Source organism: Triticum aestivum, chromosome 5B (genome assembly GCF_018294505.1).
Source record: "Triticum aestivum cultivar Chinese Spring chromosome 5B, IWGSC CS RefSeq v2.1, whole genome shotgun sequence".
In the NCBI taxonomy this organism is placed as follows: domain Eukaryota; kingdom Viridiplantae; phylum Streptophyta; class Magnoliopsida; order Poales; family Poaceae; genus Triticum; species Triticum aestivum.
In genome coordinates, this window is record NC_057807.1 from 494888452 (window position 1) to 494907471 (window position 19020).

A 19020-nucleotide genomic window follows, 5' to 3' on the forward strand; every position below is an offset into this window, starting at 1 on the left:
GTTTTGAGATATAAAGGTGGTAATGTTAGAGTCATGCTAGTTGGGTAATTATGAAATTGAGAATTACTTGTGTTAAAGTTGGCAAGTCCCGTAGCATGCACGTATGTTAAAAGTTGTGTAAAAAATTTGTAGCATGGGGTGCTCTTTTGATTGCCTTCCTTATGTGTGGAGGTCGGGATCGTGCGATGGTTAAGTCCTACCAACCCTTCCCCTAGGAGCATCCGTAGTTGTACTTTGCTTCGAGGGCTAATAAACTTTTGCAATAAGTATATGAGTTCTTTATGACTAATGTGAGTCCATGGATTATACGCACTCTTACCCTTCCATCATTGCTAGCCTCTACGGTACCCTGCATTGCCCTTTCTCACCTTGAGAGTTGGTGCAAACTTCGCCGGTGCATCCAAACCCCGTGATACAATACGCTCTATCACACATAAACCTCCTTATATCTTCCTCAAAACAGCCACCATACCTCCCTATTATGGCATTTCCATAGCCATTCCGAGATATTATTGCCATGCAACTTTCCACCGTTCCGTTTATTATGACACCCTCCATCATTGTCATATTGCTTTTGCATGAAAATGTAGTTGGCATCGTATTTGTGGCAAAGCCAACTTTATAATTCTTTCATACATGTCGCTCTTGATTCATTGCATATCCCGGTACACCACCGGAGGCATTCACATAGAGTCATATTTTGTTCTAAGTATTGAGTTGTAATCCTTGAGTTGTAAATAAATAAAAATGTGATGATCTTCATTATTAGAGCATTGTCCCAAGTGAGGAAAGGATGATGGAGACTATGATTCCCCCACAAGTCGGGATGAGACTCCGGACTTTATGAAAAATAAAAGAGGCCAAAGAAGCCCAAATAAAAAAAGAGGCCAAAGAAGCCCACCAAAAGAAAAAAAAATGAGAGAAAAAAAGAGAAGGGACAATGTTACTATCCTTTTTCCACACTTGTGCTTCAAAGTAGCACCATGATCTTCATGATAGAGAGTCTCTTATGTTGTCACTTTCATATACTAGTGAGAATTTTTCATTATAGAACTTGGCTTGTATATTCCATTGATGGGCTTCCTCAAAATTCCCTAGGCCTTCGTGAGCAAGCAAGTTGGATGCACACCCACTTAGTTTCTTTTGTTCAGCTTTCATACATTTATAGCTTTAGTGCATCCATTGCATGGCAATCCCTACTCCTCGCATTGACATCAATTGATGGACATCTCCATAGCCCGTTGATTAGCCTCGTCAATGTGAGACTTTCTCCTTTTTTGTTTTCTCCACACAACCTCGATCATCATACTCTATTCCACCCATAGTGCTATATCCATTGCTTACGCTCATGTATTGCGTGAGAGCTGAAAAAGCTGAAGGGCGTCAAAAAGTATGAACCAATTGCTTGGCTGACACCGGGGTTGTGCATGATGGGAGTATTTTGTGTGACGAAAATGAAGCATAGCCTAACTATATGATTTTGTAGGGATAAGCTTTCTTTGGCTATGTTATTTTGATAAGACATGATTACTTTGTTAGTATGCTTGAAGTATTACTATTTTTATGTCAATATGAACTTTTATTTTAAATCATTTGGATCTGAACATTCATGCCACAATAAAGAAGATTACATTGAGAAATATGCTAGGTAGCATTCCACATCAAAAATTCTGTTTTTATCATTTACCTACTCCAAGACGAGCAGGAATTAAGCTTGGGGATGCTTGATACGTCTCCAACGTATCTATAATTTTTGATTGTTCCATGCTATTATATTATCTGTTTTGGATGTTTAATGGGCTTTATTATACACTTTTATATTATTTTTGGGACTAACCTATTAACCAGAGGCCCAACCCAAATTGTTGCTTTTTTTGCCTATTTCAGTGTTTTGAAGAAAAGGAATATCAAACGGAGTCCAAACAGAATGAAACCTTCGGGAGAGTTATTTTTGGAACAAACGAAATCCAAGAGACTTGGAGTAGATGTCAGGGAAGCTTCGAGGAAGCCACGAGGGTCCAGGGCGCGCCCTACCCCTCTGGGCGCGCCCCCACCCTCGTGGGCCCCTCGTGGCTCCCCTGATCGACTTCTCTCACCTATATATATCCATATACCCCAAAAACATCCGGGAGCACCATAGATCGGGATTTCCATCGCCGCAAGCCTCTGTAGCCACTAAAAACCAATCGGGACCCTGTTCCGGCACCCTGCCGAAGGGGGAATCCATCACCGGTGGCCATCTCCATCATCCCGGCGCTCTCTATGACGAGGAGGGAGTAGTTCACCCTCGTGGCTGAGGGTATGTACCAGTATCTATGTGTTTGATCTCTCTCTCTCTCTCTCTCTCTCTCTCGTGTTCTTGAGGTGGTACGATCTTGATGTATCGCGAGCTTTGCTATTATAGTTGGATCTTATGATGTTTCTCCCCCTCTACTCTCTTGTAATGGATTGAGTTTTCCCTTTGAAGTTATCTTATCGGATCGAGTCTTTAAGGATTTGAGAACACCTGATGTATGTCTTGCATGTGTTTATCTGTGGTGACAATGGGATTTCACGTGATCTACTTGATGTACATTTTGGTGATCAACTTGCGGGTTCAGTGACCTTGTGAACTTATGCATAGGGGTTGGCACACGTTTTCGTCTTGACTCTTCGGTAGAAACTTTGAGGCACTCTTTGAAGTACTTTATGTTGGTTGAATATATGAATCTGAGATTGTGTGATGCATATCATATAATCATGCCCACGAATACTTGAGGTGACATTGGAGTATCTAGGTGACATTAGGGTTTTGGTTGATTTGTGTCTTTAGGTGTTATTCTAGTACGAACTCTATGATAGATCGATCGGAAAGAATAGCTTCGTGTTATTTTACTACGGACTCTTGAATAGATCGATCAGAAAGGATAACTTTGAGGTGGTTTCGTACCCTACAATAATCTCTTCATTTGTTCTCCGCTATTAGTGACTTTGGAGTGACACTTTGTTGCATGTTGAGGGACAGTTATATGATCCAATTATGTTATTATTGTTGAGATAACTTGCACTAGTGAAAGTATGAACCTTCGGCCAAGTTTCCTAGCATTGCAATACCGTTTGTGCTCACTTTTATCATTAGTTACCTTGCTGTTTTTATAATTTCAGATTACAAAAACCTATATCTACCATCCATATTGCACTTGTATCACCATCTCTTTGCCGAACTAGTGCACCTATACAATTTACCATTGTATTGGGTGTGTTGGGGACACAAGAGACTCTTTGTTATTTGGTTGCAGGGTTGTTTGAGAGAGACCATCTTCATCCTACGCCTCCCACGGATTGATAAACCTTAGGTCATCCACTCGAGGGAAATTTGCTACTGTCCTACAAACCTCTACATTTGGCGGCCCAACAACGTCTACAAGAAGAAGGTTGTGTAGTAGACATCAAGCTCTTTTATGGCGCCGTTGCCAGGGAGGTGAGTGCTTGAAGGTATATCTTTAGATCTTGCAATCGAATCTTTTAGTTTCTTGTTTTATCACTAGTTTAGTTTATAAAAGAAAACTACAAAAAAATGAATTAAGGGTGCCTCATATGCTTCATTTTTTAATGTCTTTCGTGAAAATGATGGGAAGGAAAATTGTGCTCAAGTACTAGAAGAAGAATTACATAGAATGCTTGGCATAAAATATGTGAATGATGAGCATGATTGCAATGTTGTTAGTACGAATTCTTTGAATACCTATGATGCTAATGATATGCAAAGCCACAAGCTTTGGGATGTTGTGTTTGATGAAGATGATATTGGCGGAGGCAGCGTTTGTGCACGAGGAGGGCTGCGGGCGGGTGCGTCCCCGATGAGGAGTGCATCTTTATATAGCGCCCGGGGGGTGGCGTCGTGTGTACGTGTGGCGGGGAGGGGCGCGTCACCGACCACCGCCCGTGAGGAATCAATGGAAGGCTGGCCGGTGGCAGCCTTGGCATTGATTCCCCGTGGGAAAACGAGGTGTTGTGAGGACGACGAGGCAGGGGCCGTTGACTCGATGGACCCATCGTTCGTTCACGCTCAATCCAATTGCCCCGGCGCCCCAGGGTGCCCAGCACGTCGGGTTCGGCCTGGGTCTGCCGACGCCAGTCTCGGCCCAAACCGGCGAAAAGTGGGCTCCTGGGGGCGCGACTGGGCCGGTTATTTTGGTGCCAACGCCAAGAAAAGGCTCTTGGGGGCGCGGTTGGGGGCGCGGCTGGAGATGCTCAGCCCGGAGCATCTCAATGTCGAACAACCTGAGAAGGAGAGCGACAAGCATGGAAAAACTCCACGGAACGGGAGCGCCGATGACCAACTCGGGGTCCTCCTATGGCTGGGAGAGCTCCGCTGGACGTGACGTGAAATGCTGGCCGATCAGCAGAATTATTCTTTGGGCCCGCCGGCGATGACCGGCGCTAAGTCCAGCTGCAATCGGATGGAGTTCCCTTCTCTACTGGCCAGGGCGCGCCTACCAGTGCACCACCCATCTTCGCTTGCTAAGAGCATCTCCACTTGTTCGGCCCCCAGCGCATAGGCCGGCACCCTTCGGGCGCTCACCTGACGATTTTTAGGCCCCGGGGGCGATTCAGGCCCCAGCCATGCCCCCAGGTGCCGCCCCCATGCCACATCATATTCAAACTTGGTCCGCTCCCGCTCCAAAAAAAGCCATAATCCGGCGAACGGCGCAACAGTATGACAATCATCACCGTGCCACACTTCGACTATCAAAAGAAAAGTTCGACGCACAAAAAGAAAGGACATGCAAGGAATGCATCAGACGGCGGTGTCGGCCTCCGGTGTTACAGGTGTCGGTGTCAGCGTGCGGGGGCTGGGCGGCATCGGCGCGGCTTCTTCTGTGCTGCTGGGCATCGCGGAGGCATCATCACTCGGGCTTGGCTGTGACATCATCGTCGGCGTGGTAGTTGGCATCGGCGTCGCCGGTATCTGGTTCAGGATGAGGCCGAGCTCCACATAGAACCGCCCCTTGAGTTTCTCGTCGCCGCTCTGGAGCATGTCCACACCGCCCATCAAGAAAGCCAGATCGGTGTTCCTCTTCTTCGCAGCGATGTTGGTCCGAAGCAAGTCGATGTTGGTCTGGAGCAAGTCGAGCTTGATGATGTTGTTCGTCATCATCGCCGACCACCGCGCCTCAGTTTTCTCTTCCCGCAAGGCAGCCCGGGTCTTGGCATCGGCGAGCCAATGCTCGATGGACTCTTGCACACGTGCAGCAGCCGACTCGGCATATTTCGCCTTCTTGGCCCCTTTGTTGTCGTCCGGGCACCAGTCGACTGTGCCCGGGGTCGGTGCGTCTGACTTGTACGTCTCCTTGGCCTTGGCGAGCGTGCGCCATACATCCGCCCACTTGTCGCACTTGTCGATCCACTTGAAGACGTGGAGGTACTTGAACTCTTGGTCGTTGTTGTCATCGCGAAACATGGCGAACATGCGCAGCAACTGTGCCGAGGAATGAACATCAGTCGGCGGGCATGTACACGGGCGCGCACACGGAGAAAAGAAATAGGGAGAGGCCAACGTGTTGTACCTAATCCTCGACGCTGGCGCCGCTCTCCGGGCAAGCCGCGATCTCCTCGACGATCCCATGCCATCTGTTGCACATAGTTTGGATGAGCCCCCGATGGTTCGCCATCGCCTTCGACCCACGCTGCATGTAGACGCCTTTGAAGTAGGGGTCGACGAGCTTGCGCTCGTCGAACTCAGCCTTGATGCGGTCCCAATATGTGTCGATGCTCTGGTTCGTGTCGGTGACCAGGTCGAGGCAGATGACTTTCCATGCTTCGGCGAGGCACTTGTCCTCATTGGACGCCCACTTGATGCACGGTGCTACGACTTGAGCTTGCGTTGGTTTTCCTTGAAGAGGAAAGGGTGATGCAGCAAAGTAGCGTAAGTATTTCCCTCAGTTTTTGAGAACCAAGGTATCAATCTAGTAGGAGGCTCCTCAAAAGTCCCACACACCTACACAAACAAACAAAGAACTCGCAACCAACGCAATAAAGGGGTTGTCAATCCCTTCACGGACACTTGTGAAAGTGAGATCTGATAGAGATAGTATGATACGATAAATATATTTTTGGTATTTTATAATATAGATGCAAAAAGTAAAGATACAAATAAAAGTAGATTGAAAGCTTATATGATAAAAGATAGACTAGAGGGCCATAGGTTTCACTAGAGGCTTCTCTCAAGATAGCATAAGTATTACGGTGGGTGAACAAATTATTGTCGAGCAATTGATAGAAAAGTGAATAATTATGAGATTATATAGGCATGATCATGTATATAGACATCACGTCCACGACGAGTAGACCGACTCCTGCCTGCATCTACTACTATTACTCCACACATGGACCGCTATCCAACATGCATGTAGAGTATTAAGTTCATAAGAACAGAGTAACGCATTAAGAAAGATGACATGATGTAGAGGGATAAATTCAAGCAATATGATATAAACCCCAACTTTTTATCCTCGATGGCAACAATACAATACGTGCCTTGCAACCCTTTTTGTCACTGGGTAAGGAAACCGCAAGATTGAACCCAAAGCTAAGCACTTCTCCCATGGCAAGAAAGATCAATCTAGTAGGCCAAACCAAATAGATAATTCGAAGAGACTTGCAAAGATAACTCAATCATACATAAAAGAATTCAGAGAAGATTCAAATATTTCTCATAGATAAACTTGATCATAAACCCACAATTCATCGGATCTCGACAAACACACCGCAAAAAGAGTTACATCGAATAGATCTCCACAAGAGAGGGGGAGAACATGGTATTGAGATCCAAAAAGAGAGAAGAAGCCATCTAGCTAATAACTATGGACCCGAAGGTCTGTGGTAAACTACTCACAACTCATCGGAGGGGCTATGGTGTTGATGTAGAAGCCCTTCGTGGTTGATTCCCCCTCTGGCGGAGCGCCGGCGAAGGCTCCAAGATGGGATCTCGCGGATACAGAAGGTTACGGCGGTGGAAATTGTTTTTCGTTGGCTCCTTGGATGTTTTCGGGGTACATAGGTATATATAGGAGGAAGAAGTATGTCGGTGGCCGCTCGTGGGGCCCAGGAGATAGGGGCGCGCCCAGGAGGGGTGGGCGCGCCCTCCTATCTCCTGGCCGCCTCGATTGCTTCTTGACTTGCACTCCAAGTCCTCTAGATCACGTTCATTCCAAAAATCACGCTCCCGAAGGTTTCATTCCGTTTGGACTCCGTTTGATATTCCTTTTCTTCGAAATACTGAAATAGGCAAAAAAACAGCAATACGGGTTGGGCCTCCAGTTAGTAGGTTAGTCCCAAAAATGATACAAATATGTAAAATAATGCCCATAAACATCCAAAAGGGGTAATATAATAGCATGGAACAATAAAAAATTATAGATACGTTGGAGACGTATCATGCGGCTCGCCGGTCCTGGCCGCTCGTTTCTTCTTCTTCTTGCCTTTCCTTGTCGAAGCAGGCGCCGGCTCCTCCTCTAGGTCCTCCTCCTCCTCCTCCTCTGGCTCTTCCTCGCCGTAGTCTAGCTCGTCGTCCATGTCGCCGTTGAGATCAATTGTGTCATCTTGGACAGTGAACCCGGGGGAGGCGGTGGCAGCAGCCGAGCCGGCTGCGATGATGTCTTCCATGCCGGCCTCCGTTGCGTCGGCATCGCCAAGATGCGACGAGGAGGCTTGTGAGAAGGGCAGCACGCCACGGCAGAAAGGTGGCGTCGGAGAGGCTGTGTAGGCCAGCGGCGAGTAGGTGTATGGAGGGTACTGCACGCCGGCGAAGGCGGGCGACAGCGTGCGCTGGACCGTGCGACCATGGGGGAAGGTGACGTTGGGGTTGAACCCGCCGTGTACGTCGCCGTCGGCATAGCCCGGCGACGGCGTGCAGCCCCAGGGTTGTGGCGACGACGAGAAGTCGGCCGGAGATCCGACGCTTTTGCGGGCTCCAGGTCGCGTGCGGCCAGGCCGCCGGGTGGATTCATCATCCCCGCGCGAGCCGCCTCGGTTTGTTCAGCCGAGCACTCCGCCTGCTCCACAGCCGCGAGCGCACCCTGTCCCGGGCCTTCTTGGCCCTTTTGCGCCTATCGGTGACAACGGCCTCCTGGCGCTGCACTTCCGCCTTTCGGTCGGTGTTGCTCATGCCCGGGGGCTTGGACGGCGGCGCCCTCTGCTCCCTCTGCTTCGGCTGGGCGGCGGCATGGCGCCCGGCTTGGAAGGAAGGAGGAGGAGATTGACGGGAGGAATGGAGAATGAGAGGGAAGCCGAGGGGGAAGCAGGAGGAAACAACGGGAAAAGGGCCTCCTCTCGCTGATAGAGCGACCACACACCCCTTTTCGCTTCTATCGGCGCCCCCAGGCGTCACCCGGACGCTTGGGTCCCGGTTCGGGATCGTCGGCTGTTAATTTTGCCCAATCCGGCGCTAAATGAGATCCTGAGGGCGCGACTGGGCCGATTTTCGGCCACTGGTGCTAAAAAATCGCCTGAGGGGGCCTGTTGGGGGCGCGGCTGAAGATGCTCTAAACTAGCCACCATACCATTCGCAGCAGTCGAGCGGCCGCCGACGAGATGGGCAATCCTTTCACCGAGTTTGCCCATATCTTCCACGTTGTGCACGTTGCACATACCCTCTGCAAAGCAGGCCAAGATGCTGCCCGTGAGCCCAAGAAGAACAAGAACAAGCCCAATCCTCCTTGCTGAAGGCATGTGCTGGAGAACGGTCGAGATCTTACCCTGTAAACAGAGGGACACCGGGAGGCAGCCCGTCTTTTTCCATTGTGTCATTTGCTGAATTTTTGCATCTACTGATGCTTTTCCTAGCTATCGGGAGGGCAGCCCGATGTTGTTTGATTGACAAAAATAAAGGAAAAAGAGTTTTGTGTGCTTCGTCGGAGTCAAGAGTGTTGCGTGCGTTTATTTGGGGTGTGTTTGGTTGCAGTTTGCAACAGTAGTTGCATTGCATGTCCATCTCTAGCCAGCCTGGTTGTTGAAATGCAGCCTCATATGTAGCAGATGCAACCTGTTTGGTTGCCTACATCGCATGGAGGACCACCTACCCCCCAGCTGTTTGGTTGCCATTTTTGTGCTTAGGGTGTGAGCAGATGCAAACTTCAGTTGTTTGGTTGCAAACATCATTTGTGTTCTGCTCACCCCATTCAAATGTGGTGGCCTTACCACCACATGATCAGCACAACAGCAAGATCAAACAATGCAAGCAACCAAATGAAATAAAACACAGCAACCAAGGAAATGACAACAAACTACTTAACTACATAGCATAAGTCTAGATTAACAGCAGGGGCATCCTCCTTCCCTGCTCCATGCCAGGGTGTTGCTCCTGGCCAAAATATGAACAAGTTCCCAGCACAAGTCTCGTCACACACTATAAAAGTTCAACACTAACACCTTACTTAACTTACTTCATAGCATGCTCGATGTCACCATGGCAGTTGTGCCTGCTGCAACGAAACCTGCACATGACCGAGGAGTCGTGGTTGTAGATCTGAACCTTCAGTCCTAGTCCTGAGATGCGCACAATGACGAGGTTGCCGGGGACGATCCGGTGGCGGCGGTAGAAGTAGTTCCAGCCCCGGCCAAGCACCATGTGTCCCTTGAAGTTCTGGACCTGCACCCAGAACACGCACTGCTTGTTCGCCGACAACCTGACCACGCGCGGGAGCCGCTTGATGGCCAGCCAGATGTTCATCACCTTCATAAACTTGTGAGTCACGACGAGCATGGCGAGGTCTTCGTTGTCCTTGATCTGCTGGTAGAAGCGTAGCGGCTCCCGGGCCCCCTCCTTGTGGCCCTGCCTCGGAGATCGTTCTCTTGAATGAGGCAGGCTCATGAAGGCGATCCTGCTAGGCAGGTCCACCGTCCTGAGCCACCTGTTTGTGGGGATGAAATCCTCGGCGCGCTCAGCTCCTGCCACCACTGAGCTCCTCCACCCGTCACATCCTAGTCAGTCTTCAGAATCTTGTCAGGCAACATGACAAGTATTAGTATCAAAGCAAGCAAGCAAGCAAATGCCACTGATCAGTGGCATTTGCCCAACAGCAAGTGCCACTGATTAGTGGCATTTGCTCATGGCCAAATGACAATGATCAGTGGCACTTGCTCTTGGGCAAGTGCGCTGATCTACTTGCTGTTGGGCAAGTGCACTGATCAGTGCCATTGATCAGTGCCATTGATCAGTGCCATTTGCTCATAGCCAAATGGCACTGATCAGTGGCATTTGCTTATATCAGTGGGACTTGCTGTTGGGCAAGTGCACTGATCAGTGCACTATCCTAAGCATGGAAACATCTAAAAATAGCAAGTGCAAGTACCAATTGCACCCATGTGCATCCATGCACATTTGGCATCATCCTAAAATGGTCCAACTACATGCACATATAGCAATCAACACAAACCCTAGCATGAACACAACTAACTAGCATGATGACAGATCCTAGGACACACTAGCAGTAGCAAAAACAAAATATCGAAGGACACACACTGTAGGAACCAAGAACAGATCGGTCCGTTTGGATTCGATTGGGATCAAATCCAATCGGATATATTCCAATTCTATCTAATCCAATCGAATCCACTAACTACTAGCACATGCCTAAGAAAATAAACCCCTAATCTACATCTACGAGCAAGCATTGAGGGGATTGACTCACCGGAGCTTGCGCAGCCGCGCGAACCGAGGCCGGGGTGAAAACCCCAGCGAGAAGGAGAGAGGTGGCAGAGCAGAGGAGGAGCCGGCCCTACTGACGGCCTGCGGCATCGGCCCTGTGCTCATTGCCACGGCGGAGGTCGAGGAGGACGGCCCGCCGACACCAGAAAACCATTGGACGGGGGTCAAGAAAACCCCATGCCCGATGGGGTCCCAAGAAGCGGCGGCTCCATGCACGGCGCCGGCGCCGAGCCCAGGACCACGAGGTCCGGAATCGGCGGCGGAGCAGGAACGGCCGGCACCGCATTGGTCGGCGCTAGTGGTGGCCGGCAGCTGATGGGGTACGGCGCTGGTAGCACCGACGCCAGGTCCCGCCCCGAGTTCTGAAGCCCGGCCAGCCAGCACTCCTGGATGCTGGCGGTGCGCTGGTCGACGGGGGTCAGAGGGCGGCATGGCGGTGGGCGAGGCGGAGCCATCGGCGGAGAGGGAGGGACGGTGAGGGAGAGAGGGAGTGGTGGGAACAGTTCGCCCGGGGCGGTGACAGGAGTGTGGGGACAGTTATGAGGCGTCCCGTCCGTCTCCCGCACTGCCCGAGGCGTCCAACCCCCTCGCACGCGTGGCCGCGCCGAGCCAGGCTCACGAGAAACTGCCGATTCGGCAGTTTCCGCCGGGCAGGCTGCGGCCTACTTTAAGTTTCGTGCGGGCCGCAAACCGCATGCAGCCCAGGCAATCAAACAGGCCGCGCACATCCCGCGTGGGCCTGGTTGGGCTGCATGCGGGCAACTGAACACGCCCTTGTGTATTCAGCTGATCTGTGGTTGCTTTGTTCTGTGCTCTCTTTGGTTTACTCAAACGGACTGCACGCCGACTCCTTGTGCTGAAACCCTTCAGAGGCAATTGGCTACTAGGTTTGGAGGTGCTAGTTTTCGTCGGCTGGGACTATTGACCACGCTAGCTAGATAAACATGCTGAACATGAAAGGCTTAGTGTTTGTTTTCCTACCTATAACAGCACACGCGGTAAGAACAGAGGGAATCAAACGTATGGCTATCTTGACTGAAGCTTTTTCTACTAAACGCATGCATAGATCATTCTAAGCACAGTCCAATCAAAGTCAAACCACATAAACCGGTATAATTAGGATGCATTTATGCCGCAAAAAATCCCTTTCTCGTACTTGATGTGTAGGAATTCTAAAAGGAGTTCGATTATTGGACTGTCAAATTTGTACTTCTCTTTTGAAAGCGGGATGAAAGGAAATTTTCCTAAACCTTCAACTTGTTCTGTTCCTTTGAATGAAAATGAAGAATAGTGGTAATGGGGGCTGCAATCGAGTGGGCGTGTCTTGATATTCTCGCATGTATTCACATATTGTCTCTTACTACAGTTCAGCAACCATGCTAGCTGCAGCTATGGTGTGATAGCCTCATAGCCCCAAGATGAAAGAATATACGCGGCCTTTTTTCTAGAATTCTCACCACTTGCGTTTTAAGACTCTTTGATATTTAATTAAATATAAAAGCCTTCTAAGCATTATTAAAGCCTTTAATTGTTAATTTAACATCTCCAGAAATATTTTTGATATATATATTATTTATCGGTAATACCCGGTAAACCCCAAAACGCTTATGGTTCCTCTTGAAACTATTTCAAATATTAAAAAAAATTCTTTGAAAAGGGGCATTTCAAATATTAATGAAACTATTTCATAACTATTTCCTCATTACTCCTGCCATACTAACAATCAGCAGATGATTACCTTAAACTTGTGACCATGTAGGTTCGAAAAAACATAGACATGAACAAAACCATTTCATTCAATGAACGACAACGGAACAATGGACATATCGATCCCTATGCGTACACGAATGACACTAGAGTGAACCTTTGGTTATCATGTGCTATTCTTTTTCCTTTGCGATAGTTTACAAAACCCGAGGTGAGATGTATAGGTATACTCTTGAGTCATTCTCATGCTCACTATACCAGATTTCTTCTTCTTCCTCGTTGACATGTTTCGGCATCTCCGTCACCTAGTCACCTGTGTCTGGCCAGATGATGATGGATGCCGTCACACCGAGAGAGTCCTGAGAATATCTCTCCATCGTCGGAGGAGTAAATCCCACTCTTAAGCTATCTAGTCCCTTGTCAAACTTTCTAATGAACCTGTAAGTTGTCATTATGATCATCGTGTTACAGATGACGTTTGAGCAACCCTAAAATCCATCACGGGAAGAAGTGACTAGGATACTCTCATGGTCTAAGGAACTAAAGCATATATTAACTCTTCGTATTATAACAATTGACTTGTGACTATAGTATCTCAAAGTATAACAATCAAGTTTTGGTCAATTCAATATAATCGTTCTTCTAACGTCATATTCTCATTGTTGTTTTGAGACTATTGTTACACTTAACGATATCTTAAGATCCAGAAAACATGATCATTAACAACACTTAAGCTAGTCTTAGAGGCGAGACTAGAAATCAGATTTTTACCGTTTATCATTCCACACGTGCATATGAGTTTTTCACTTAATTGCATATTACAGGGTCATAACAGTTAGCATATTACATGATCATAACAGTGAGCATTACTCGTAGTTAATGCGTTGACATGCTTCTATTATTCTGATAGAATCATAACAATGTTTTTGTGACATCACAGGACGTATTGGCACAATAGATAACACTCATGTGACGGCTAGAGTGCCGAGGTCACAGGCTGTAGCATACAACGGTATAAAGCACTACACAAGCTAGAATATTTTTTTCTACCGTTGATTTTGATCCGAAGTTTACATATGTGTTAGCTAGCTAGGAATGATCATCTCACGATGCTAACATTTGCTGACAAGATGGCTCGAACTGATGGCATCAGTATACCTGATGGTAAGTTCTACCTAGGAGATTCTAGATATGCATGCCGACCTTGTGTTTTTTCACACTTCAGTAAAACTAGTTACCATCTAAACGATTTCTCTTCTAGAAACTATCCTAGGACTTCACATGAATTGTTCAATCTCAAACACTCTAGCCTTAGAGTTGCAGTTGAGAGGGCATTTGGAGCTCCGAAGAACAGATTTAAGATCCTGGATCATAAGTCATCCCCTCTTTCCTCACCTAGGTTAGGCTTGTTCTTGCATGTTGCATTCTCCATAACTAAATCCTAGAATAGAATTGTAAAGAGCTTGTGTCGTACGAGGAGGATGTGATGGCCGATGATGTTGATACCTTTTTTTTACCTATAACATGAGAAGATGGCGCCTTTTCCAGTGAGCTGACCGACTCATTGAAATGCAAAATTTGCAACATCGCCAACCTCATTATCTTAAAAATTATTTCATATGTGTTGAACCCAACACATTGTAGATTTTAGTACTTTTTTTGCCCCTCGATAACTGGATATATATGAATCTATTTATAAAATTAATGGAATTGTGAGATGAATGTCCTTGTGCATTGTGACAATGTTGTGAATGTGTAATTTGAATGTTGATGAAATAAAAAAAACGTTGATAAACAGTAAAATCGCAATAAAATTTGAAAATGCTAACATGCGGTTTGATATTGTAAACTGCCTGTAACGATACAACATTTGAGGCGGTTTCAAATAAATAGCCACCTCTGGGCATCTCTGCATTGCAAGCGGTTTGTCAACGTAAACCGCTTGCGACGGGTAATGAGCACAAATGGTTCTATATCCAATATTAGTGACACGGGTTTTGAGGCAGAATGAGAAACCGTCGTCGGCCCATGTGCGAAAACTGCTGCCAAATGCCCTTTATGTACTACCGAGACAACATCGAGAAAAGATTGACGATCACGCTAAGCATATCGGTGTGGGAGGGAGGGCGGGTCTAGATAGGCAGTCATGCTAGCATCACCAAACCATGTCGATGACTTTGCTTGCGAGTCTCAAAGAAAGTGGTTACCAAAGAAGACGATGTTGCCGTCACCGATGCACATGGAACAACGTCGACAGACGGCACATATAACCAATCTGTTGCCCATGAAGAACAGCGGGGTCAAAAATTACGGGCTCCTCAACAACGTTGCACAAAGCGTCACCGAGACAGGATTATAGTCGGAGGACTTGCTTAATTTCCTGTCAAACTCAGCATTGCCTGATACGTAGTACGTCCCGGTGAATAATCGACGTTCTGGTCAGTGGTCACCGACACGAGAATAGCTCACACGGAGGCGGGAGGCCATTGCATAGTACTCGTACGTGCGTCACTCACTTATAAAGCGTACATGCATTTACATGCACGGGGACCGGGCGGCATGTACGTACTCAGTCTAGTCAGGATTTTGGCTCCGCTACATTTATCTCTGAATTGACACATCTGCGCGTACGTACCTACGTGGTAAGTTGTGACCACGAAACAGTGATTTCCAAGGTTAAAACCTCGAACCGTTTCGCTCCCGGTCGAATCTCGAATCGCTGCGTGCAATGCAACTAGCGCGACCCAAATCATGGTCTGGTCGTGAACTGGAGGGACGGACGCCGCAATAAATCCTCCTGACCTGAGTGCAATGGCTCCAGTGTCGCCTCGCCAAGTTGCCAGTCGCCTCGGCCGTATCGATCGAGCGTGGAAATACTAGCTCATCACACTGTGCGTGCAGCCGCTACGGCGACCAAGTAGTCGAGGTCGAGCTCGGGTTCGTTAGTTGGCCTGCTCTGCTCTGAACCTCTATAAAAACCCCATTCGCTCGGCACACAAGCACGCACCCAGCACGCCACTGAAGCCAGTTTAGCCGCCCCGGACACCCACGACGGCATCGGCATGGCCATGGACATGGCGCACAAGGACCACCTCCTGGCGGCCTACCACGGCCTCCTCGCCGCCGCGTGCCTCCTCCTCTGCGTGCTCGCCGAGGCCCTCGTCTTCGCGCTGCGGCGGAGCTTCACGTTCTACCTCGTCCCTGTCTCCGCAATGCTGCTCCTCGGCCGCTACCGCCGCCGCGCCGCGGGGGGCGCGGGCGTCCGCGTCGGGCTCGTCGACTTCTCCTGCCTCAAGCCTCCGCGCCGGCTGCGGCTCCCCGTGGCCGGCCTGCTGGAGCACCTGGAGCTCGGCGGCTTCTTCGACCGCGGCAGCATCGAGTTCATGACCAAGGCCATCCGCTCCAGCGGCATGGGCAACGAGACCTACCTCCCGCCCGCGCTGCACTACCTCCCGCCGGCGTCCACGCACGCGCACGCCATCCGGGAGGCGCACATGCTCTTCTTCCCTGCCCTCGACGACCTCTTTGGAAAGTCCAGCGTGCCGCCGTCCGCCGTCGGCGCGCTCGTCGTCAACTGCAGCGGCTTCTGCCCCGCGCCATCGCTCGCCGCCATCATCGCCAACCGCTACCGGATGCGCGCGGACGTCAAGCTCTTCAACCTGTCAGGCATGGGCTGCAGCGCCGGCTCCATCGGCGTCGACGTCGCGGCCGGCCTCCTGCGGGCGCACGCCTTGTCGTACGCCGTGGTGGTCAGCGCCGAGATCCTCACAATCGGGTGGTACTGCGGCAAGGACCACGGCAAGCTCCTCCTCAACTGCAACTTCCGCACCGGCTGCTCCGCCGCGCTCCTGACCAACAGCACGGCCGTGCCGGTGAAGTACCGGCTCGTCAACGTGACGCGCACGAACACCACGGCCAACGACCGGAGCTACCGCGCGGGGTACCGGGAGGAGGACGAGGAGGGCATCACCGGCTTCACGCTCGGCCAGGGCGTCGGCCGCATGGTCAGCGAGCTGCTCCGCGCGCACCTCCTCACGCTCAGCCTCTCCATCCTGCCGTGGCGCGAGAAGGCACGCTTCGCTGCCGCGCTGCTCCTGTCGATGCGGCGGCGACGGCAAGACAAGCTCGCCGGCAGCAGCTCCGGCGCCTCCGCGCCAATGCCGGACTTCCGCGCGGCGGCGGACCACTTCTGCCTGCCTTCCTCGGGCAAGCCGATGATACTGCGGCTGGGGAAGGGGCTCGGGCTGGGGGAGAGGGAGATGGAGGCGGCGCTGATGACGTTCCACCGGTTCGGGAACCAGTCGGCGGCGTCGCTGTGGTACCAGCTGGCGTACCTGGAGGCCAAGGGGCGGGTCCGGAAGGGCGACACGGTGTGGCACCTCGGCATCGGGAGCGGGCTCAAGGCCAACAGCCTCGTGTGGGAGCGCGTCGCCGTCGCCGACGACCTCGCCGCCGGCGGGCTCGACGCGCTGGGGCCGTGGATGGAGTGCATCCACCAGTACCCCGTGTGGGAATAAATGCAGGAGCAGGAGACCCAAGCATGAAGCATGCATGCTAGCTTCCTCATGTGTAGGTAGTTGGGACGTATTCGTGCGTGCGTGCTGGCTGCTGCCATGTTCGACCATTCCACGAGCTTGGATGTTTTTGCTTCCACCGTTACTCCCAACCAAGTTCATGTAGTACTATTTGTGAAGTTCCAATATTTCCTTCCATGAACGAACCCTATTTCCTATTATCGATCGATGGGTTGGTGCCATCTGTCTGCACGAGTCAATGCCATATGGTCAGCAACATGGTCCTGCTAGATACGTGGAGCACCCACATTTGTGGGGGAAATGACCTGACAAATGCCGTTAGGTTTCAAATAAGTGTGCCTGTGGAACGCTTCTCCGGCATCTACTCCTAGTAAATGAGGCGGTACCATGTCCATACATAGAGTGCATATCCAGTGATACCAACACTAGTATGATACGATGATACAAGAAGATGTGGTCCGTTTGATCTGTGCCCTAGGGACAGGATTGAACATCCACACAATCCACTGCTAAATATACGAGGGAGACCTTGAAACTTTTGTAAATTGCTGGTTTGCAACTTAGCCTTACGTCATGTCACTATCGCCCCTCTTTTTTGTGGGACGGTCATTTCAGTTTCATTCACATGGATGAAGTAAAAAAGCTAGATCACACTAGAAATACATCATCCGATTCCAAAAGAAATAAGCCTATATGTAGCTTTCGGGAGAAGTGAGCAACGCAACGAAAAAGAGATTACTCTGCTTGTAATTATTGAGTAAGCTCATGATTTTTTTTATTTTTTGAGGATCCTTCAGTAGCTCATGTTGGAACGATCAGTTTGTGTCCAGTCTTTGCTGCTGGGGCCCAATTTTTTTTTTTCAAATGTCAAACGAATTGAGACAAAAAAATTTTGTGATCTTTGTCCCATACAAATGCCACGTGCAAATTTTGACAAATAAGCATTTTCGCCTGCACAAAAAAAAAATCGAAGACCAAATGTCACCGTAATTTTGTGTTTTTTTCACCGACGAAACACCGCTGCTCCTTTCCTCGTGAAAATTCTCAAGGATGCTTGCGACACCAACAAGATCATCTACAAAGTTTTTCAGAATTGTTCAAAAAATTAAAAAAGGTATTGTTCACCCGGGAGCCAAAACGCCGCCGCCCCCTTACTTATCTCGTTATTTAAGAACAAATATAATTACTACATGCATGTGCTGATTAACCCATACATCCTGATCTAACAATATACGATTACTTTTCCGCTAACTGTATGAGCAACAGTGTACTGTGCACCGTTCAATGTTAGTGGGAATTTCGGTCTTTCTATCTTTCTATTTTAGGTTAATGGGATTAAAATACTTTGCTCTACCAGCGGGCTGCATCTTGATGAATGGCAGCGGACAGGAACAAAGACTTGTTGCTGAGAAAGTGAGACGTGCAGAAGTGTTACGACTTTGTAAGTACGCGCAGCTTTCTGGGAGGCAAGATGGAAATATACAAGGAGGTATGTGTAAAAACACAAGTGAGCTGATCCCACGCCCTCCATGTAGATCGGACGTACCATGCAAGCTCGGAGCATGGTATCATGCCATGCACCGTGTCACAGGATATTTTCCCTCCATACATATGCACGCAAGCAAGTTGGTGCCATGGCATTCATGGTGGCTGGCGAGGAGAGACAAGTGCACGTCGTGAAGTTACTGCCCGATCGCAGCTCAGCTCTCCGCTGCCTGCGTCGTATTTACAAGCTCGCGCAGACTGACACTGTTGTCGCCAAAGCTGCATCGCCATTCAATATTACGGCAGAGGATTCATTTCATTTGAAGAAATATCTACTCATCGATGAACTTGGCCGAGCAAAACATACTCAAATTAGGGAGCGCCTATTTATCACGTGCCTGAAAACGAGGAACCACTTGTTGCATTGCTCCAAGTATTTCACAAAAAACTATAACTTTCCATCCAACCTACCGGAAAACTACCACTCTACAAAAACTAGTAGAATGCCCGTGCGTTGTCACGGGCTTTTGAAATATATATTGTTGGAGTTTTATAAATATAGCGCATGTTAAATTTCACATATACTCCCTTATATTTCACATG

The 19020-nt window shown here is 49.2% G+C and overlaps 1 protein-coding gene across 1 annotated transcript; it reads left to right on the top strand.

Annotated features, from left to right (window-relative positions):
• The first annotated feature begins 15198 nt into the window (after window positions 1-15198).
• Window positions 15199-17107, top strand: LOC123112756 (3-ketoacyl-CoA synthase 4). Its single transcript, XM_044533839.1, has one exon. It carries the CDS (start codon window positions 15460-15462, stop codon window positions 16912-16914), a length of 1455 nt encoding a protein of 484 aa, XP_044389774.1. The 5' UTR covers window positions 15199-15459; the 3' UTR covers window positions 16915-17107.
• The last annotated feature ends 1913 nt before the right edge of the window (window positions 17108-19020 follow it).